This window comes from Sarcophilus harrisii, chromosome 1, assembly GCF_902635505.1.
Source record: "Sarcophilus harrisii chromosome 1, mSarHar1.11, whole genome shotgun sequence".
NCBI lineage: Eukaryota > Metazoa > Chordata > Mammalia > Dasyuromorphia > Dasyuridae > Sarcophilus > Sarcophilus harrisii.
In genome coordinates, this window is record NC_045426.1 from 192170891 (window position 1) to 192193675 (window position 22785).

Below are 22785 nucleotides of genomic sequence, written 5' to 3' on the forward strand. Positions count from 1 at the left end.
TAGCTTCAGACATCCTAGTTATGTGACCTTACATACATCATTTAATCTTGTTTGCCTCAATTCCTCATCTGTAAAATGAGCTAGAAAAGGATACAGCAAACCACTCCAGTATTTTGGTCAAGAAAATCCCCACTAGGATCATGAAGAAGCAGATACAACTAAACATCAAACTTGTAGCAAATTTAGTTTTGAGTATATTTGCATATGTTTTTGTTTTAACATGGTAGCATGATCCTTGATCTCCTTATGGTGTTTATTGATGTTAAATACCTAAATTGTATTTGTAAAAGGTTTGGCATCATTTAAAAAAAAAAAACTTTGATAAGAAGACTTTACTATAAACAGATTCAAGAGGAATTGAAGTTTGTTGTTTTTTTTGGGGGGGGGGGTTTCCTAAACATATTTCCACATTTGTTATTCTGCACAAGAAAAAAAAAAGATCAAAAGGGGAGAAAATGAGAAAGAAAAAAAAATAACAAGCAAACAAACAGCAACAAGAGAAGTAAAAATACCATGTTGTGGTCCACACCCAGTCCCCACAATCCTTTCTCTGGGTGTATGTGGCTCTCTCCATCACAAGTCTATTGAAATTGTCCTGAATCACCTCATTGTTGAATAGAGCCACACCCATCACAGTTGATCATCACATAATCTTATTGCTGTGTACAATGTTCTCAATTTCATGTAAGACTCTCCAGGTCTTTCTGAAATCAGCCTCCTGATCATTTCTTATAAAACAATAGTATTCAGTCACCTTCAAATACCATAACTCATTCAGCAATTTCCCAACTGATGGGCATGCACTCAATTTCCTGTTCATTGCCACTACAAAAAGGACAGCAATAAACATTTTTACATGTGTGTACTTTTCCTTTTTTATAATCTCTTTGACATACAGAAGACATACTGTTGTATCAAAGGGTATTCACAGTTTGTAGCCCTTTGGGCACAGTTCCAAATTTCTTTCTAGAAAGGCTGGATCCATTCACAATTCTACCAACAATATATTAGTGTCCCAGTTTTCCCACATCCCCTCCAACATTTATCCAACATTTATCGTTTCCTGTCATCTTAGTCAATCTGAGAGGTATGAAGAAGTATCTCAAAGTTGTCTTAATTTGCATTTCTCTAATCAATAGTGATCAAAAGATCATTGTATATGAGTAAAAATAAATTTAATTTCTTCATCTGAAAATTGTCTTTTCATATCCTTTAACTATTTATCAAGTGGGGAATGGTTTGTGTTCTTATAAATTTGAGTCATTTCTCTATATATTTTAAAATGAGGCATTTATCAGAAACTGATTATAAATTTTTTTCTCCTCTTCTGCTTCCCTTCTAATCTTGGCTGCATTGGTTTTGTTAGTACAAAAATCTTTTAAAGTTAATATAATCAAAAATATCCATCTTAAGATCCATAATGTTCTCTAGTTTTTCTTTGGTCATAACTTCCTTCCTTCTCCATACATCTGAGAGGTGAATTATCCCTTGTTCTCCTAATTTATTTATAGTATCACAATTTATGATACTTTATGTATCTAAATATGTCTTTATGTCTAAATAATGAACCCATTTTGACTTTATCTTACTATAAGCTGTTAGATGTTGACTAATGCCTAATTTCTGTCATAATATTTTCCAATATTCCTGGGAATTTTTGTCAAATAGTGAGTTATCTCAGAAACTGAGATCTTTGGGTTTATCAAGCACTAGATTATCACAGTCATTGACTATTGTGTCTTATGAATCTAACCTCTTCCACTAATCCATCACTCTTTTTCTTAATTAGTATCAAATGGTTTTAATCACTGCAGTTTTATAATGTAGTTTTAGGTCTGGTACAGCTAGGCTCCCTTCGTTTGCATTTTTTTCATTAATTCCCTTGAAATTCTTGACCTTTTGTTTTTCCAGATAAACTTTATTATTATTTTTTCTAGTTCTATGATTTCTTGGCAGTTTAATTGGTATGACACTGAATAAATAGATTAATGTAGGTAGGAATTGTCATTTTTATTATATCAGTTCGGCTTAGCCATGAACACTTGATATTCTTTCAGTTGTTTAGATATAACTTTATTCATGTAAAAAGTGTTTTTAATTGTGTTTATATAGTTCCTTGCTTTGTCTTGGCAAATAGACTCCAAAATATTTTGTATTACCTATAGTTATTTTAAATGAGATTTCTCTTTCTATCTGTTGTTGCTGAAACTTTGTTGGTAACATATAGAAATGCCGAGGATTTATGAGGTTTATTTTATATCCTGCAATTTTGCTAAAGTTGTTAATTGTTTCTAGTAGTTTTTTTAGTTGATTCTCTAGGACTCTCTAAGTGTACCATCATATCATCTGAAAAGAGTGATAATTTTATTTTCTCATTACTTAGTTTAATTCCTTCAATTTATTTTTCTTCTGTTATTGCTAAAACAGTAATTCTAAGAAAATATTGAATAGCAATGGTGATAGTGGGCAACTTTGTTTCACTCCTGATCTTACTGGAAATACTTCTAGTTTATCTCCAGTACACGCAATGCCTGCTAATTGTTTTAGATAGTGCTATTTATTATTTTAAGGAAAATTCCATATAGAGGAATTGAAATTTTATATGCAAATATTTATGACAGTTTGCTTCATTTTAGAAATTGAATGCTTGTATTTCTCTTTCTGTGATGGGAAGAAGCAATGCTTTACAACTCAAGACTCCAGTCCATAGCCCTATTTTATAATTTCTAGTGAAATGCAAATTAACAGATCTTGCCATCACCCTCTGATAACATTCAGATCTAAACACAGTGAGCTGTTATCCCAGGCTGACAGACTCTGAAAGAGGGCAAAACATCAAACAATAAACATTTATTAAGTGTCTTTTATGTACCAGGTATTGTGTAAAGCACTGGGGATCCAAAAGGAGGTAGAAGACAACCTGCTCACAAAGAGTTTATAATCTAATGGGAGAGATAGCATGCAACAAATATATACAAAGTAAACTCAATGAAGGATAAATAGAAAATAATTAAAAGAGGGAAATCATTGGAATAAAAGAGGGTTAGAGAAGGTTTCCTGTAGAAGTAATACTTAGATGTGCATTTTGGGTTTGAATCAGGGGATAAGCTTCATGTAGCCTTAGACTGAGGGATTTTTATTACTCTTGGCAATATTTTCATGTCTTCTTGCTGGAGGGACGATGAAAAGTGTTCACACTATATTTTCTGAAAGTTTTTTTTGCACAGAAAAAGTCTTAGAAACCCTCCTACTTCTTTTGGAATCTGACTGTATGTTGCATACTCTGAAAAACAATAGGAGGACACTGTCTTAAATTCAGTGTAAAATTCTAAAAAATCAAATATAATCTAGATTTACTCTTTGCCTTGTTACCGATTTTGGCTTGTAGAAAACTAGCTAGCAAAATATTGCTAGAAAGTAGACTTCTAAAACCAATTCTTTCTTACAGATGATAGATAGCATCTTATTTCAGATAGCTCTCAAGAGAGGCATGAGTTCTAAAAATTTAAGCTCAATTTTTGTAATTATAGGAACAAAGCAACATTTGCCTCCAAAAGTTATCTAATTTATCCTGAACACAACACACACACACACACACACACACACACACACACACACACACTTTTCCTATATAGTTTCCTGAATAGAAACAATTGCATCAATTAGAATTCTTCACTTACTAATGCTTCTCTAATCTGCCCTGTAGTGGTTGAAAAACAACTAAAAGGACAAAACTAGAAGGTTCGAATACCTCTCTATGCTCTTTCCTTCCTAAACAAACATGCTGTGAGGTTGTTACAGCCACAGAGCCAAGGACCTCTTTTCTCTCCCCTCCAGATCAGTACCAGGGAAATAACTATAATAAATAAGGATTGCCATTCGTCATAAATTGTAAGATCATGGATCTGGAGTTGGAAGGGACCTTAAAACCACCCCAGTCTGACCTCATTTTAAAGAGGCAGATGGTATATGGATGTAATATTATTGTTGTTGTATAAGAAATGATGAACACACTGATTTCAGAAAAGTCTGGAAAGACTTACATAAACTGATGCTGAATGAAGTGAGTAAAACCAAGAGAACATTATATACAAAGTAACAAGATTATATGATGATCTATTGTGATGGACTTGGCTCTTTTCAACAGTGGGGTGATTTAAGGCAATTTTAATAGACTTGTGATGGAGAAAGCCATCCATACCTAGAACTATGGACTCTGAATGTGGATTAAAGCATAGTATTTTACTTTGGTTGTTGTTGTTTATTTGCCTGTTTTTTTCTTTTGATTTGATTTTTCTTGTGCAACATGATAAATATGGAAATTTATTTAGAAGAATTTCATGTTTAACCTATATGAGATTTCTTGATGTCCTGGAGAGGGAAGAGGGGAAGAGAAAGGGAAAAAATGGTTTTGCAAAGGTGAATGTTGAAAACTATCTTTGCATTTATTTGAAAAAATAAAATACTTAAAAAAACAAAAATAAATTAAAAAATAAAGATGAGGCAGAGAGGAGAAGTTATTTTCCCAAAATCTCATATGCCATAGTATCATAGAGTAGTAAGTATCAGAGGCCTAACTTGAACTCAGATTCTCTGACTCAAAGGCTAGTTTTCTTCCCTTTATGCCCCACTGCCTTCCTAATAAAAGGATATGAAGAGTCCGGAATTCGAACTTGGGTCTTCTGTTTCATTATTAGACTGTTAATACAGATCAGTGCTGATAATCAGGACAGTGTAGATTTTATCTCTATGAGAACTTAAGTTTAGCAATCACCATTAAGTCCCTTTGAAGTATCCTAGAATTTTGGATTTGACAATCATTAGACAAATTAGTCTAGGAATTCTAAAATATAAAATACTGGAAATAGCAAAGATGAAAACATTCAACAGCATCATCAACATCTCTAAATATTTTTAGAGGAAGATTCCTTTTGAAACTATAAACAAATCTAATTAAAGAATTTGGCAGACACATCTGGCTACATAGGAAAATATACTTATTTTTAAAACACAACTCAATGAGTTCCTTGGGGGTGTAATTCATGACCATAAGGTGTGCATGACCTCACAGATACTCGATCTTAGTTTTTTTTAAATTTAATGATGGGCTATGGTTTTGCAGATAACTGTAAATAGAAGAGACTGGAAATTGTGCTTCAAAGGATGTTTGGTTTCTATCCCTTTCCTGTAAAAGCCCTGGAAGAATTTACACTCTCTAATTATTTGACACTTTTTTTTTTATTCCCAAAATGTGCAAAGTAAATTTTAAATTATTTAGTTGCTTCTTCTTGATGATAACTAGTTTGGCCTTAGTGATTTGTCTTGCCTTTTCTGATCTGTAGTAGAAGGGTCTATGTAATAATTTATCATTTTAGTATCTTTGAAGATTATTGGTAATCAATAAATTTCCCTTGGAGTTTAAAAATCACTTTTAATCAAGAGGCTTTATTTACCTAAATGGGCATGCATATCCATGTGGATGAAAATTAAGAAATACTCCACTTTCTACATTTTCTCATGCATGTAACTTTTTTTTACTCTATTCCCAACACAATTGTCTTCTCCTAATATGTCTTATTAAACATTTTATGGTCAATTGTAATTCTCTAAATAAGCCTAGTTTACACAGGTGTTTTGGAGTTTGTTATTTTATGTGATGCCTAAGGAAATATGCATTAACAATGTATAATAATGCATAAATATGCAATAACAATGCATTAATAATGCAAAATATGCATTAACAATAGATTTTGTGAAACTCAATTTAAAATCCTCAATTAAACAACTAAGTCACAGAGCTGCTCTAAAAACATTTTGGAGGTAGAATTCATTGTGAAATTCTATCAATAATGAAGGATTTTTGATTTACAAAATTCAAAGTAAATATTAGATCATTCCTATTTTTTCTCTTCCTGTTGTGAATTCTTCAAAATCAATTTTTGTCATATTTCATCCCAAACTTTCTTCCCGATCCTTGGTTTTTATTTTAAAGGAGGAATTGGCTTTTAATAATGGAATAAGACCAGCTTTAAACACTTTGGTGACTAACTCTGGATTAATAGAAGATTTGCCATAAAGGAAGAAATTGAGACTTTAAAAAAAAAGGCATCTACTAATTTGAAATGCTTTTTGGTTTTACAGCTAAATACTTCTAATTGAGGGAATTATATTCACTAAAAATAAATGTAGGAGGCAGCTAGATGGTGCTGTGGATAGAGCACCAGCCCTGAAGTCAGAAGGACCTGAGTTCAAATGTGGTTTCAGACACTTAACACTTCCTAGCTGTGTGATCCTGGGCAAGTCACTTAACCCCAAATGTCTCAGCAAAAATAAATTAAAATAAATATAGGTGTGCAGGGTAATATCTCTCAAATAAGTCCAGTTCTCTTCTCTGACACTTCCATCACTCTGATGCTAGCCTTCATCACCTGAAACAGGTAATCTTTGTCTCAAGTCTGTCTCCACTCAGTTCATCTTTCATATAACTATCAAAGTGATGTACTAAAAGCACAGATTTGACCATGTCACTCCCCTATTCAGGAAACTCTAATGGTTCCCTTTTGCCTCCAGAATCAAATAAAAATTCTCTGTTAGACTTTTGAACTATTTCACAACCCCTTCCCATCTTTCCAGTCTTCTTATACTTTATTCAACCTCACATTCTCTGCAATTCAGTGACACTGACCTTGTAGCTTTTGCACAATACACTCCATCTTCCAACTCTAGGTATTTTATTTTATTTTTTAAATAAGATTTTATTTTTCCCATAATAACATGTAAAAACAATTTTGTTTTTTTTTTCAAAGTTTTGAGTTCCAAATTCTATCCCTTCCACCATTCCTTCCCCCTGCAAAAAATAAGCAGGCTATACAGGTGTAGTCATTCACATAAAACATATTATCACAATCAATTGTAAATCATGACATCACCTTTGCAATGTTATGGTCCTCTTCGAGAATGAAGGACAAAAAACAATCAACAATCTGTGAGTATTAGTAGCTGCTCACTGAGGACCCAAGTGGCCAGTTGAAGTTGGGTAATATAACTCTCCTTCCTTTCCTCCCTCCTTCCTTCTTTCCTTTTTTCTTTCCCTTTCTCCCTCCCTCCCCCTTCCTTCCTTCCCTCCCTCCATTTTTCCTTTCTTCCTTTCTCTCTTCATTCCTTCTTTCTTTCCTTTCTCTCTTCTTTCCTTCCCTCCCTTTTTCCTTCCTTCCTTCCTTTCTCTCTTCTTTTCTTCCCTCCCTTTTTCATTCCTTCCTTCCTTAATCACTGAATAGGTATGGCCTCAGTCACATTGAGACTTGTTAAAGACCTTATCCAGGGCTATTTCTAGTCATCTTGATCTATATCTTGCCACTAGATCCAAATGGCTCTGGAGGAGAACGTGAGGCAGGTGACCTTGCACAGCACTGCCTCACTTAAATCCAATTCAATTGCAAGTCAGGACATCACCTCCCTGATGTCATGGTCCTCCTCAAGAATAAAGGACAACCAACAACAACAATCCTTTCCACTTTGCTTCTTTTCTTCCTTCCTTTCTTCTTCTCTTCCTTCCATTGTCCCTTCCTCTTTCTTTTTCTCCTTCCCTCCTTTCCTTCCTTCCTCCTCCTCTGTTCACATAGTGAATCATACCCTTACATACATTTTGATCATTGGAACCTCACAAAATAGCTTGAGGTTTATGACTAGACTACTTTTTTTAAGGACCATGTTTTAAACCCAAAGCATTCTGGCTCTCATGGATTGGCCAACAATAAGTCCTAGCCCAAGCCTCATTTGATCATTGTTTGGACTCTGGTGGTTTAGAGTGAGAGTAAATAGCAATCGCTTCTGTTTTGATCAGAAATCCTGAGGCTCTTCTCTTGACAGATTGAGATATGTGTGTGGGTATACATGTACATACACATATGTCTATTTATTATATAATTTTTGACTAGGTAAAAGAGGCCATTCTCTGCCTCATTTCTTATCTTCCATTAATCACTAAAGGGGCATTGCCTCAGACAAACTGAGCCCTGGGAAAGACCTTAGCTTAAAAAGTGGAACCAAAGGGTTCCACTGCATTAGGATCATTTCTAGTTGTCCTGATCTGTATCTTGCCACTAGACCCAAATGGCTGCAGAGGAGAGAGTGAGGTTGGTGACTTTTCACTGCTCTGTCTCATTTAAATCCACTTCACTTGAAAGTCATGGTATCCAGCTACGCCCAGAGAAAGAACTCTAGTAGATGACTAAAAACCATTACATTGAATTCCCAATCCCCATATTTATGCCCACCTGCATTTTTGATTTCCTTCACAAGCTAATTGTACAATATTTCAGAGTCTGATTCTTTTTGTACAGCAAAATAACGGTTTGGTCATGTATACTTATTGTATATCTAATTTATATTTTAATATATTTAATATCTACTGGTCATCCTGCCATCTGGGGGTGAGGGGGGGGGTAAGAGATGAAAAATTGAAACAAGAGGTTTGGCAATTGTTAATGCTGTAAAGTTACCATACATATAACCTGTAAATAAAAGGCTATTAAATAAAATAAAATTTAAAAAAAAAAAGAAAGTCATGGTATCACTTGCTTGGTGTCATGGTGCTCTTCAAAAACAAAGTACAAACAATAGATAATTTCCATATTAGTTGGAAATTATCCAAAAATTAGTCATTTTTGTGAGAAAAAAAACATGGTCCACAAAAAGAAAGAAAGTGAAAAATAGTATATTTCAATATGTATTCTTTCTCTAGAGGCAGATAGCATTTTTCATCACAAGTCCTTTGAAATTATCTGGGATCATTTAATGATTAGCTAAATCATTCATGTTAATCATCATACAATATTATTGTTACTTTGTACAATATTCTCCTGGTTCTTCTCATTTTACTGTGCATCAATCAGTTCATGTAAGTGTTTCCAGGATTTTATAAAATCATCCTGCTAGTCACTTTTTATAGCACACCAATATTTCATTACAATCATATACCACACCTTATTCAGCCATTCTATAATTTCCAATTCTTAGCCAACAAAAAAAGAACTAGTATAAATATTTTTGTGCACATAGGTTCTTTCCCCTGTTAAAAATTCTTCGATAAATAGATCTAGTAGTAATATTGTGGATCAAAAGTTATGCACAGGTTTTTTATTTGTTTTTTTGTGAATCACTTGGAGTTAAGTGACTTGCTCAGGGTCACACAGCTAGTAAGTGTAAAGTCTCTGAAGGCAGATTTGAACTCAGTTACTCTTGATTTTGTGTTCTGTCCACCACTTTGCCTAGCTGCTACAGATAGGCAGTTTTATAGCCCTTTGGGCATAGTTACAAATTGATATCCAGAATGATTGTATCCAAATCTAGGTATTTTCAATAGCTGTCCCTCATTCTTGAAATGCTCTCACTTCTCCTTTCCATCTTCTGGCTTCCCTGGCTTTGTTGGTCTCAGCTAAAACCTCATCTTCAAGAAACTTTAATTTTGGTCTTCTAATTCCAGTTTATCTTGTTTATATCTTGTAGTTGTTTGAAGACTCTCCCCTCCCCTGTAGGGTTTTTGAGAGCAGAGATTTTTTTTAATCATAGTACCTAGAATATAATTTTTTATCATAGTACCTACAGTATAATAAACCCAAATTAAATGTTTGCTGCTGCTGCTGCAATTTTCCATTTTTCCTTAAATCCAGTTATCCTTAAATGTTCTCTAGATGACTTTTTAAACCAGTTTTTTTAACATTGCCTCTCATTTTGTATAAGCTTTATAAACTCATAATCTTAAAGTGTTACAAACAAGTTTGCAAAGGGTTACTTTTGTCTGCTATATCTATTTCACAAATATTTTCCCCTTTTCTTTTTTTTCTTTTATCTAATCTGTTTTTTTAATCAGTATAAGAAGTTCTCTTTGAAGAACTTTCTCCTTTGATGCAGATCAGCTTTTTCTCTGCAATTTATAGGTTTTGAGATTTGTCTGAGACACTCAGATTAAGCAACTAACCAGGAGTGAAACATCCAGTTATGTCAGAAGCTGGATTTGAAACTTGTTGAGTTCAGGTCTAAGTTTCCATCCAATAATGCAATGCTGTCTCAACTTGGCAACTTGACTCTTTGCTGGATAAGACAATTTTTAGGTCATTTTTGATCATCTTCATGTGACAATTGATATACGTTGTTTAAATTTCTATATGAAACTTTTATAGAAAGTGTAGTTGTCTTTTCTTCAATCCATTTCCCATTTTTAGCATCAATAATTGGTTCAAATAAGCAAGATTAGAGTGTTTTAATCACGTAACATACCATATATTTTATTTATTTTTGGTTTTTTTCTAGCTTTCTGTTTCTATTATTGTTGACCTATGCTTCTTCTGATATGTGTATGAGAGAGATTGCTCTGAGGACACCTGTCATTTCACTCTCTTTTCAGGGTTCTTCCCATGTTTGTTTTATTAGTAATATTTCCACTTCTATAAGCACCCCCAGGATTAAGGTTACATTCCAAATAATCCAAATGTATCAGCTCTTACTGTATACAAATAATAATTCATTTATTAGTCAATATTTATTAAGGACCTACTGCTATGTACTAGACACTATACTAATGCACTAGGTAAAAAAAAAAAAAAAGGTTTTTCAGTGATGACTGACTCTTCATGACCCCATTTGGGGTTTCTCTGGTAAAGATACCAAAGTAGTTTGCCATATCCATGTCCAACTCTTTTTACAGATAAAGAAATTTAGTCAAATAGTATTAAGACTTGACCAGATCACAATAGTAGTGTCTAAGGCCAAATTTGAACTCAGGAAGATGTCTTCTCACATCCAAGCCCAGCTCTGTATCCCACTTTGACATTTATCTGCCTTTCCCTCTAAGAAAGTATTCAAGATTGTAAAAGTGTGAAAACTCTATGTACTTAAGTCTTCAGCCTCTCTTTTATTACTAACTCCAAAAGTATAATCAGCAATTTCATTTTTAGCTATCCTTTGCTTTACTCACCTTTTGTGTTGAAGTCACCAGGTATCAGTATATAACTTGATATAAATTGTAAGACCTGTCAAATCTTAACAGATGTTGGCTCATAAATTTCATATGTATGTTTCTTGTTTTTAGCTAGATTTCTTGTGAGAGAGATAGGCATCTCACTCTACAGAATAACTTATTATCCCTCCTTCAAAACATTTCTTTCACAAGTTTTCCAATTTCTGTCAGACACTACCATTCTAATAGTCTTGTAGGTTTATAACATCAGTGTTATTTACTCCTTATTTATATTCAACCCTGATATTCAGTTAGTCTACTATTCAATTATAGCATTTTGTTAGTATTTCCACATCTCTCACATCCATTTCTTTTTCTCTATTCACACAATCAGCACTGTAGTTCAGACTCATTTCCTCTCCTCTGGAATAACCTTCCAAGTGGTCTCTCTGCCTCAAGTCTTTGCCTGTTTATATCTATCCTCTATATTACTACTGAATAATTTCCCCAAAAACACAAATCTGACCATATCACTCCCCTATTTAAATTCTTTATAATCACTCTAACTTTTTTATATATTACATTCTGCCATACATGAAATGTTCCAGCCAGACTAGTCTACTGATTGTCCCTCACCCGATACTCCATCTCTATCTTTTTGCATAACCTCAAATACTTTATTGTACCTGAAATTTTTTCAGCAGCTTTTTTATCTGAATTTTAAGATAAGATAAAATCATATCCACCATTCCTTTAACTTTTCTGGAAAAATCTGTCCTAAATCTGTCCTGTTCACTGCAACTTTCTTTTATCTTCTGGTTTCATTTCAACCAAGAATGTCAAGATTGAGACAATTCAGTTTTACTAGTGGGTGTGTCCACTTATTGTAATTTAACAAATGACTCACATTGTAGTACCAACCATGAAGTTTTAATATTGTAGATAACCTGAAAACTGTGTAGTTCTCATACACTTCTGCCACCATCACTGTCAAACTAGAAGAGAGTACACAAGAATGAGGGCTATTTTGTGTTTCTTGCTTTTTTAAAATTCTTTTGTGAGGTTATATATATTCATTTATTTTTGTATATTTCCATATGAATAATTTTGAGAGAGAAAAATCACAACAAAAGGGAAAAACCATGAGAGAAAAAAAAAACACAGAAGAAAAAAGTAGAAAATAATATGTTTTGATTTCCATTTAGTCTCCATAGTTTTCTCTCTAAATGTGCAATGCATTTTGTATTCAAAGTTTATTGGTATTGCCTTCGAACACTGATCACGTTGGACCACTGAGTCATGCTGAGAAGATCTAAGGCTATGATAGTTGATAATCACACAGTCTTGCTGTTGCTATGTACAATATTTTCCTGGTTCTGCTTACTTCACTCAGCATCACTTCATGTAAATCTTTCCAGAATTTTCTAAAATCAGTCTGCTGATAATTTCAAATAGAATAATAATATTCCATTACTTTCATATACCATAACTTTTCCAGCCATTCCCCAATTTATGGGTATCTATTCATTTTCTAATTCTTTGCCACCACAAAAGGAGCTGCTACAAACATTTTTCCACATATGGGTCCTTTTACCATTTTTATGATCTCTTTGAGATACAGACCCAGTAAAGACATTGCTGGATCAAAGAACAGTTTTATAGATCTTTGAGCATAATTTCAAATTGCTCTCTAGAATGGTTGGATCAGTTCACAATTCCACCAACAATGCTTTAGTGTCCCAGTTTTCCCATATCCCCTCCAACATTTTATCTTTTTCTTTTCCTTTCACCTTAGCCAAACTGAGATGTGTAAATGGTACCTCAGAGTTGCATATCTTTAATCAATAGTGATTTAGAATTTTTTTATATGACTATAGATGGCTTTAATTTCTTCATTTGAGAATTGTCTATTCACATCCTTTAACCATTTATCAACTGAGGAATGCCTTCTATTCTTACAAATTTGACTCTGTTCTCTATATATTTTAAAAATTAGACCTTTATCAGAACATTTGCTGAAAAAATGTTTACCAGTTTTCTGTTTCTCTTCTAATCTTGGCTATATTGCTTTTATTCATGCAAAAACTTTTTAATTTAATGTAATCAAAATTACTCATTTTGCATTTCATAATGTTCTGTAATTTTTATTTGAACATAAATTCCTTCCTTCTCCAAATATCTGAGAGGTAAATTATCTCTCAAATCTGTTTATTGTATAATCTTTTATGTATAAATCATGTACCCATTTTGACCTTATCTTGATCTGGGATCTGAGATATTGTTCTCTATCTAGTTTCTGATATTCTGTTTTCCAGGGTTTATAGCTATTTTTGTCAAATAATGAGTTCTTATCCCAGAAGCTTCAGTCTTTGGATAGATTTGTAGAGGAGCAAACAATAAATTACTATAGTCATTGATTATTGTGCCTTGTGTGTCTAACCTATTGCACTGATCCACCACTTTCTTTCTTATCCAGGACCAGATGATTTTGAAGACTAGTGCTTTATAGTACAGTTTTAGGTCTGATACTGCTAGGCTATTTTCCTGTGCATTTTTTTTTTCATGAATTCCTTTGAAATTTTTGACTTTTTGTTCTTCCAGATGAATTTTAATATCATTTTTTTCTAATTCTAAAAAAATAATTTTTTGGCAGTTTGATTGGTATGTCACTAAATAAGTAGACTAATTTAGTTAGAATTGTCATTTTTATTGTGTCATATTTTATTTATTTATTATTGTCATGTTCCATTATTATTATTTATTATTGGTTATATTTTATTATTACCCCTGAGCAACTGATATTTTTCCAGTTGTTTAGATCTGACTTTATTTGTGTGAAAAATGTTTTATAATTGTGTTCATATAGAACTTGGGTTTCTCTTGACAAGTAGACTCCCAAATATTTTATTTTGTCTAGTTATTTTAAATGAAATTTCTCTTTCTAATTATGGCAATCATTTTCCTGATATTGAATCAGTCCTGCTCTCCTAGTATAAATTCCACTTGGTTATAGTGTATTATCCTGCTGATGTCTTTTTTAATGTTTTGTTTTAAAATTTTGCATCAATATTCATTGAGGAGATTGGTCTGTAATTTTCTTTCTCTGTTTTGGCTCTTACTGGTTTAGGTCATTCCACTAGTATTGGAATTAATTGTTCTTTAAATGTTTAGTAGAATTCACTTGTAAATCCATCTGGCCCTAGAGATTTTTTCTTTTTCTAAACTAACTAAATAATTTATTTCCTCCTTTGTTAATATGGGAAATCTATGTTTTTGTAAGTATTTATCCATTTCATTTAGATTATCAAATTTGCAGTTGGGCAAAATAGCTCCTAATAATTACATAAATTTCTTCTTCATTGGTGGTAAGTTCACCCTTTTCATTTTTGATGCTGATAGTTAATAGATAAATTAATCTGATTAGAAAAAGAAAAGAAAAAACAATCTATTTTGTTGATTTTTTTTCATAAATCCAATTCTTAGTTTTATTTATTAGTTCAATAGTTTTCTAACTTTCAATTATATTAATTTTTCCTCTAATTTTCAGAATTTCTAATTTGTCATTTAATCATTCTTTTTCTAGCTTTTTTAGTTGCATTCCCAATTCACTGACCTTCTCTTTCTCTATTTTATTTATGTAAGCATTTAGAGCTATAAAATTTTCCCTAAGATCAGCTTTGGCTACATCTCATAAGTTTTAATATGTTGTCTCATTATTGTCATTCTCTTGAATGCAGTTACTGATTCTTTTTCTATGATTTGTTGTTTGACCATTCATCCTTTAGGATTAGATTATTTAATTTCCAATTAGTTTGTAGTCTATATTTAATTTCCAATTAGTTTGTAGTCTATCTTTCTTTGGCCCTTTATTTAATGTACTTTTTATTGCATCATGATCTGAAAAGGATGCATTTATTATTTCTGCCTTTTTGCATTTGATTGTAAGATTTTTATGCTCTAATATTTGGTAAATTTCTGTGTAGGTGTCATGTACCACTGAGAAAAAGGTATATTCTTTTCTATCCCCATTCAATTTTCTCCAAAGGTCTATTTTATCTAAGTTTTCTAAGTTTCTACTAACCCTCTAATTTCTTTCTTGTTTATTCTGTGGTTAGATTTATCTAATTCTGAGAGGAGGAAGTTGAAGTAAGTCCCCAACTAATATAGTTTTGCTTTCATTTTCTTCCTGTAACTGACTTAATTTCTCTAAGTATTTGGATGCTATTCTACTTGATACATATGTGCTAAGTATTGATATTAATTCATTGTCTATAATATCTTTTAATAAGATGTCCCTTCCTTATCTCTTTTAATGAGATTTGTTTTTGCTTTTGCTTTGACTGAGATCATAATTACTCCTTTTTTTTTTTTTGATTCAGCTGAAACACAAACATTCTACTCCAACCTTTTATTCTTACTCTGTGTATATCTCTATGTTTCAGATGTGTTTCTTGTAAACAACATATTGTAGGATTATGGTTTTAAATCCACTCTGCTATATGCTTCTGTTTTATGGGAGAGTTCATCCCTTTCACAGTTATTATTACTAGCTGTTTATTTCCATCATCTTATTTTCTCCCCTTTATGTACTTTTGCACTTGTCCCTACTTACCATTGTTTTGTTTCTGACCCACCTCTCCCTAAATCTGACCTTTCTTTCCTTCTTCAATCCAGTCCCTTTTTTTCTTTTCCATTTCTTTTCTTACCTCCCTATAGGGTAAGATAAATTTCTATTTATCTTACTGAATGTGTAAATTATGCCCTCTTTGAGCCAAAACTAATGAGATTAAAGTTCAAACAATGTTCATACCTCTACTTTCTTTTCTTCTACTCTAATAGGGTCTTTTGTGATCTGATTTATCCCATTTTACCTCTCCTTTCCTCTTCTCTCAGTACAGTCCTTTTTTCATCCCGTAATATCGTTTTTTTTCAAAAATATCATCATATCAAAGTCAATTTATACCCACACCCTTTGTCTGTGTATACTCCTTCTAACGGCCCTAATAAAATATATAGTTCTCAAGAGTTACTAGTATCATCTCCCTATGTAAAAATATAAACAGTTTAACATTTAAGTAACATTTTTTTCTTTCACATTTACATTTTTATGCTTCTCTTGAGTATTATATTTGTACATCAAATTTTCTGTTTAGTTCTGGTCTTTTTAATAGAAATGGTTGAAACCCTCTACTTCATTGAAGGTCTCTCTCATCCCCTGAAATATAATGCTCATTCTCTCTGGGTAGTTAATTCTTGGTTGTAATATAAGGTCTTTTCCTCTCCAATATGGGATATGGTATTCCAAGCCTTCCTTTATTGTAGATTGTGACAAAATCCTGGTAACTCCTAATAGTGACTTCTCAATATTTGAATTTTTTCTGTTAGATTGTAATATTTTTTCCTTGACTTTATAGTTCTGGAGCTTTGCAACAATATTTTTTGGAGTTTTCCTGTGGGATCTCTTTTAAGAGGTGATCGGTGGATTCTTTCAGTGATTGTTTTGCTTTTGGGTTTTAGTATATCAGGACAGTTTGTTTTTGTTTTTGTTTTTTTTTTTTTTGATGATTTCTTGCAGAAGGCTATCCAGGCTCTTTTTTGGTTGTGACTTTTAAGTAATCCAGTAGTTCTTAAATTGTCTCTCCTGGATCTATCTTCCAGGTAAATTGTGTTTTTCCAGTGAGATAATTTACATTTTCTTCTATTTTTTCTTCTTTTTAATTTGTTTGAGTGATAATAATAATAATAATAATGTCACCCAAAATCATTAGCTTCCATTTGCCCAGTTCTCATTTTAATATATGATTTTCTTCAGTTAGCTTTTCTGTCTCCTTTTCCATTTGATTAATTCTAATTTTCAAAGTGTTGTTTTCTTTAGTAATTTTTTTACAGTACAATTGATCAAATGCAAAAAAAAAAATTCCACTGAAGAAAATACTTTTTTTTGTATTTGACCAATTGCAGTTTTTTTAAGGAACTAATTTCTTCAGTGATTTTTCTTTGCATTTGATCAAATGTATGTTTTAAGGAATTGTTTTCTTCAGTCAATTTTTTTGCCCTTCCTGCCCAAACTGTTGACTCTCTCTTGGGTACCTCTCATTTCTTTTTCCAATTTTTTCTAATTCTCTCTTTTGACTTTTAAAAACCTTTATGAGCTCTTCCAAGAAGGCTCTTTGTGCTTGAGACCAATTCATATCCCTCTTTGAGGTTTTACATGGTTTTTTTTGTCCTCTTTTCAGTCATTTCCTTGTCACCATAGTAGTTTTCTATGGTCAAGGTTCTTTTTTGTTTCTTGCTCATTTTTTTCTTTCTTTCTTTTTTTCTATTTCATGACTTTTAAGTTGAGCTCTGTGCCTGGAGTGCAGGGGACACTGTCTCAAACTTTCTGTGTAGCTTTGAGTAAAGCTTTGTCTTTGGTACCTTGCTCACAGCAGGGGATAGCCTGATCTAGTCCTGCCTATTGTTGCCTGGTTTCCCGGGCTGGCAATTTGCCTTCTGCACTGGTACTAGAGGCTAACCCACTGGTCTGCTCTGGTGCTGAGCTGGGATCGAGGGTCTCAATTGCTGATCTGCTATGATTAAGACCTTCTCCCTGGCTTTCCTCTGAGCTAAGCTGAACATCTCTTTCACCCCAGTGAGACTGACTTCTTACAGTCCTTCCAATCTATCTTATGCAAAAAAACTTCTCATTCTGTTTCTCCATAGGCTCTGCAGTTCCAGACTCTATTTAGAAGCTTAGTTTCATGTGAAACTCAAGGAGCTTCTTGGCTTCCCTCTGTCATCTTGGCTCCATGCCCCATGCTCCACCCCAAGTTTCTTGTATTTTCTTTATTTCATGGGGTATATGGTCAGAGAATTCTATCCCCAAGTGGCCAGCCTACTAACAATAAGCTTCTGTCTCCTTAAATTGGGCTAGTTGGCAGGTTTTGTTAGTAGGCTAATTGTTGAACCCTTTTCAAAATTGTCTGTCAAACTTTTCCTTATACTATTATAATCTACAATGGTACATCATCCACTTAAGTGCCTTCTTGAGGTGTCACAGAGTAAAAATTTCTGAAGAATTTTACATTTCTATCTATTAAATTTATCCTGAAACATGCTAGCTATATGACCCCCTCAATGAAGTAGTTGCTGATTTGCATTAGCAAAAGGAATTTTCTTACTGGAGTTTCCCTGTACAAACTTAGCTATTTCAAAAAGCCATTCTATTAGATTAGATCCTTTTATACTCTGTTCTTCAATATCTCTCCAATTATGTCATTTCCATCAGCCACTCATCACCAGCTATCTCAGTAATATGAGATCTAGGAGATATAATATACAAATGATGAAACTAGGTCTAAAACAATGGCTTTGTTGCCTCATTAAAGGGTAAGAGTTTAAATTTAAAATTTGCTATTTGGCATATGGCTTCCAGAAATGATAGTTTTCAGAGGGAAAAAGAGATTAAGTGATTTGTCTATAATCACATAGCTAATAAATAGCTAAAACAGAATTTGAATTTGAAGCAGTACTCTAACCACTATATCACATAGATTGTTAAGACAAAGACATTGTTAAGTACTAGCTATATAATGATGCACCAGCCAAATGATTAGACCAGGGAAAAAAGCAGGCAGAAGGTGTGTCAGCCTCTTTCTTCAAGATATAATTTTTACTTTTTTGCATCTTGGCCAGCTAGTTGATAATGGTTAGGTCCACAGACTTCCAGATGTAAAGCTTTTTGAAACACAATTAACCTAGAGCTAAGCTTGATGATTAGTATACATACTGTACAGACAAGAAAGGATGGAGTAGTCATGAAATTCAAGTAATCCACAGAATAGCAGGAATGGAGAGACAGTTAGGAAGTAGGAACATTACTAAGGAAGCGTCTCTTGAGACAAAAGGAAAAACTGAAGGAAAGGGGTGGGTAAGACTAAGTTCACAGATAGAGACAAGCAAGCCCATCTGACCTGAGTAAAAGAGTGAGAAGGGTCAGCCCATTCCCCACAGTTTTCTTGATTATTATAAATCAGGGTGATATTTAAAAATCTACTGAATAATTGCTTTCTATGGTAAGAATTATATATCAATGTGTCAAATACTATAATGTTTCTTAGAATTAATAGATCATAATTTCAAACATTTTAACTTGATATTTTTTTACTTGTAGTTGTCATAGGGTCATATTTCTCATATTTAAACTAAATTCAACCTGTGTACTAATTCAACAAATATTTATTAAATGCCTACAATGAGAATGCTGTATTAGGCATTAGGGAAGATAAAAAAAGTTAGATAAGACTTAGTCCCCATTCTCATGAAGCTTACAGTACAAGAAAGTAATATGACATAAACCCAGCTGATGTAATGTAAATGAAAAGTGAATGAAAAGTACAAAACAAAATCATTTCTGAGAAAGGAAAAGTTCATATCAACTTAGGAGACAAAGGAAAAAGATTTATGGAGGATGTGGCATGTGATTCAAATTTTAAAGGATGGGATAATGTTTCAGCTGGAAGTAGGTGTGAGAAAGGATATTTTAGGTGCAAGGAACAAGCATTGGGCAAAGGCATTGAAATGAGTATGTTCCAGAGACAGGAAGAACAATTTGATGGGAACATAGAATACATGGTACATATAAGATAAGGCTCGAAAGGAGGCTGGGGAAAGATTGTGAAATACCTTGCATGACAAAGTCAAGGGGTGTGAATTTTACTTGGTGGATAGTACCTACCAAGGAAGCAACTGAAGATTGTTGAATACAGGAATGACATGGCCTGATCTGCGCACAAGGAAGATTGATTAGCATCCATATGGAAGATATGGAGAAAGGAAACAGTGGAGATAAAGGGACTTGTTGGTCTCACTATAGCATTCTAGGAAAATAGTAATATGGGCCTATACACTATGATAATGACTGAAAAAATAAATAAGAAAACACAGATATAAGAGAGAGATTAGAATTGGAAGCATCAGGACTTAGCAAATTGTAGATATAAGAAATTAGAGGTAAGCAAGAGTTTAAGATATTCAAAAATGGGTGTCCTTATTTAAAGGGGCAAATTCCAAGGTTTAGAGAGACGATTAGGCATTTCTACCTTTTCCCCAATTTTTTGAAAACAGTTCACTAAATTGTTAGTGATGTAATACATCTTGGGCATGTACTGTCTAGCCAACTCACAAGCTCCAGATCTCCTAGCTTGTCCTTACTAGGTCTTCCTGGTTCAAGATGATGCTATCAGTGGTCTTCTCTTCTGAGAAGCTATTTCAGAAATCCACTGAAATGTTGATCTACTGGAATCCAACTTTGATTCTTACAATTTTTAAACTCATGAGATTAACATCATGGTTGGGAATGTCTAGTTATCAGGATTGCTGGTCGCTGACCTGACTCAGGGAGGAAAACAGAAAGCAAAATAAATATATGTTCTCAGTTCTATGCACTTTTTGCTGTTATGATGTAGGGAGGGGAAAGAAATTCTTCCCTTTCTCCTACTGGAAGTCCAAGACAGAGAAAGTATTCTATGTATCCCCAAAGAAATTCTTCTTATATTCCTAAATTCTCCTAAATTCCTCTTATAACCCACAGAGTCAGAAGCTCTTCCTGACTCAGTTACCTTTGCTGCAACCCGTCAGTCATAAGGAGCAATAAGAAGTTGCTGTGTCATTTTTCCAGGGCATGTGCCTTTTAGCAAAGATACATGCCCCAGAGGAAGGAAGCAGAATACATAGCCAGTTCCATAGGAAGTTTTTCAATACAGTAAATCAAAGAGTTAACCAATTTCCCCAAGGAAATGGATCCAGAATTGAACAATATGAGGAGGCTAACTAGATTGCCTTCAGGAAATAATGAAGTTACTTTAAAAGTCCAAGCTTATATCTGAACCAAAAGACCAGGGTTTTTTTCATAATTAATAAAGGATCATAGTTGAGAATAACTATCTACCTTTTCCCAACCTTCAAGGTTGTAGAGACCATCTAGGGTATAAGTAGATTGGGCAAAGTATGTCCTCATAAACTTATATGATCTAGAAAGAGAAAAAGATTAATATCTGGATATCATTTGTTTTCTTATGTCAAGATAATTAAGAGAAACTCTCAAGCCCTTGGAGTAGATTACCTGTGGCTAATTTATGGGAAAACATAGATAAGAACCAAACAGGATGCTGTCAATGATTTTCAATCTGCATCTTTGGAAAGAGTCCCATCTCTGAGATAATAGAGGCATCTGAGTATTGCAATAGTTTGTGTAGTTCCCCAAAACTTCCACAGTGACTTGCACAAAGTAGTCTTAACAATATTTGCTGATTACGTAGATAAATGAATGAATCATTCAGAGTTGCCTACCTAACATCAGCTGTTGTTGTCAAACTAGTGATTTTACTGATCTAAGGAACTTTCACTGAGAAAATTCCCTTTACCAATGTAAATCAGCAGTTGCTCTGTAACATATAGTTTTACAGTTATTTAGAGACCCTGAAAATTGATTTACCTCATATCACACAGCCAGTATTCATCAGAGATGGAATCTGAACAAAAAATTTTCCTGACTCCACTAAGCCAATGCTACTCTATTATCAGCTAGGTAAAGCATAGGACTTAGAATCAGGAAGATGTGTTCAAATCCTTCTTCAGACTTCCTACTAGCTAGATTCTGGACAAATCACTTAACCCTCTCTCACAATCAGTTTCCTTATTTATAAAATGGACATAATAATAGCATCTACCTCATAAGAGTGCTGTAACTCATCAAATGAATTACCATATGTGAAGTACTTTGCAAATCCACTGTATTTAAATACTAGATTGTAGTAGTAGGAGGAGGAGGAGTAATAGTAGTAGGAGTAGGAGTAGGTATAGGAGTAGGAGTAGTAGTAATAGGAGTAGGAGTAGGAGTAGGAGTAGTAGAATTTTATCACAATGTAAACTATTGGTCTGCCAGCATTCAAACTTACAACAAATGAAAATATCATAGTGTCAGAGATTTAGAGTTGGGAGAAAACTTAGAAATGTTGTAACTTATCAAATGAGTTGCCATATGTAAAATACTTTGCAAATCTTAAAGCATTATATAAGTGCTAGCTAATAGTAATAGTATTTTATCAGGATTTAAACTATTAGTCTGCCACATTCAAACTTATAACAAATGAACTGTATCATAGTATCAAATATTTAGAGTTGGGAGAGACTTTAGAATTAATTTTGCACACATACACATATGTACCTTCTTTTTACAGATGAGGAAACTAAAGCATACAGGGGAAAGTGATTTGCCCAGGATCCCACAATTGGTCTAAAACCAGCTTTGAACTCTAGAAGATGAATCTCCCTCATTCCAGGGCTGATACTTTATCCATTACCCCACCTACATGCTCTTATGTTTAGCTAGAGCTAAGTGACCAAGACTGCTTAAAAGAGGTATTGTAAAGAGAATTCCTGCATCATGTAGGAAGTTGGGCTAGATGACATCTATGAACCTTTATAATTTTATGATTCTTTGAAAAAAAGAAGACATCAGTTCAAATTGCTTTTCAGAGTATTCCTCTCTCAAAAAAAAAAAAAAAACTTCTAAATTCTGAGAAAACAGGCAAAATCAGTGTTAAATACTTAATGTTCATTATATCAACCACATTGGATTTCTATCATGTCTATGATACAAAAGAGCTATATTTTATGAGCCATGTGTACAATAACAAGCACATCTAGGCTCCTTTTATGGTGGTATATAGAGTACATTGATGATCATTTTATTGGTAGGTGTTAGAGCATGATTTGATTATTGGTTGTTATAGTGGTATCACTGTCACATCATTGCTTTTGTCTATTTTTGGTCATATTTGTTGTCT

At 33.3% G+C, this 22785-nt stretch overlaps 1 protein-coding gene across 11 annotated transcripts in view; it reads left to right on the forward strand.

Annotated features, from left to right (window-relative positions):
- CAST (calpastatin) overlaps positions 1–22785 on the forward strand; it is a 135464-nt gene that overhangs the window by 15146 nt on the left and 97533 nt on the right. Inside the window, exon 1 of one of the 11 annotated variants that reach the window (XM_031967991.1) lies at positions 19612–19687. The exons of the other annotated variants lie outside the window; for them this stretch is intronic. Coding sequence (XP_031823851.1) covers positions 19627–19687 — 61 coding nt within the window. The 5' untranslated portion in view covers positions 19612–19626. Of the gene's footprint in view, positions 1–19611; positions 19688–22785 lie in introns of those variants that run through there. 11 annotated transcript variants of the gene reach the window in all.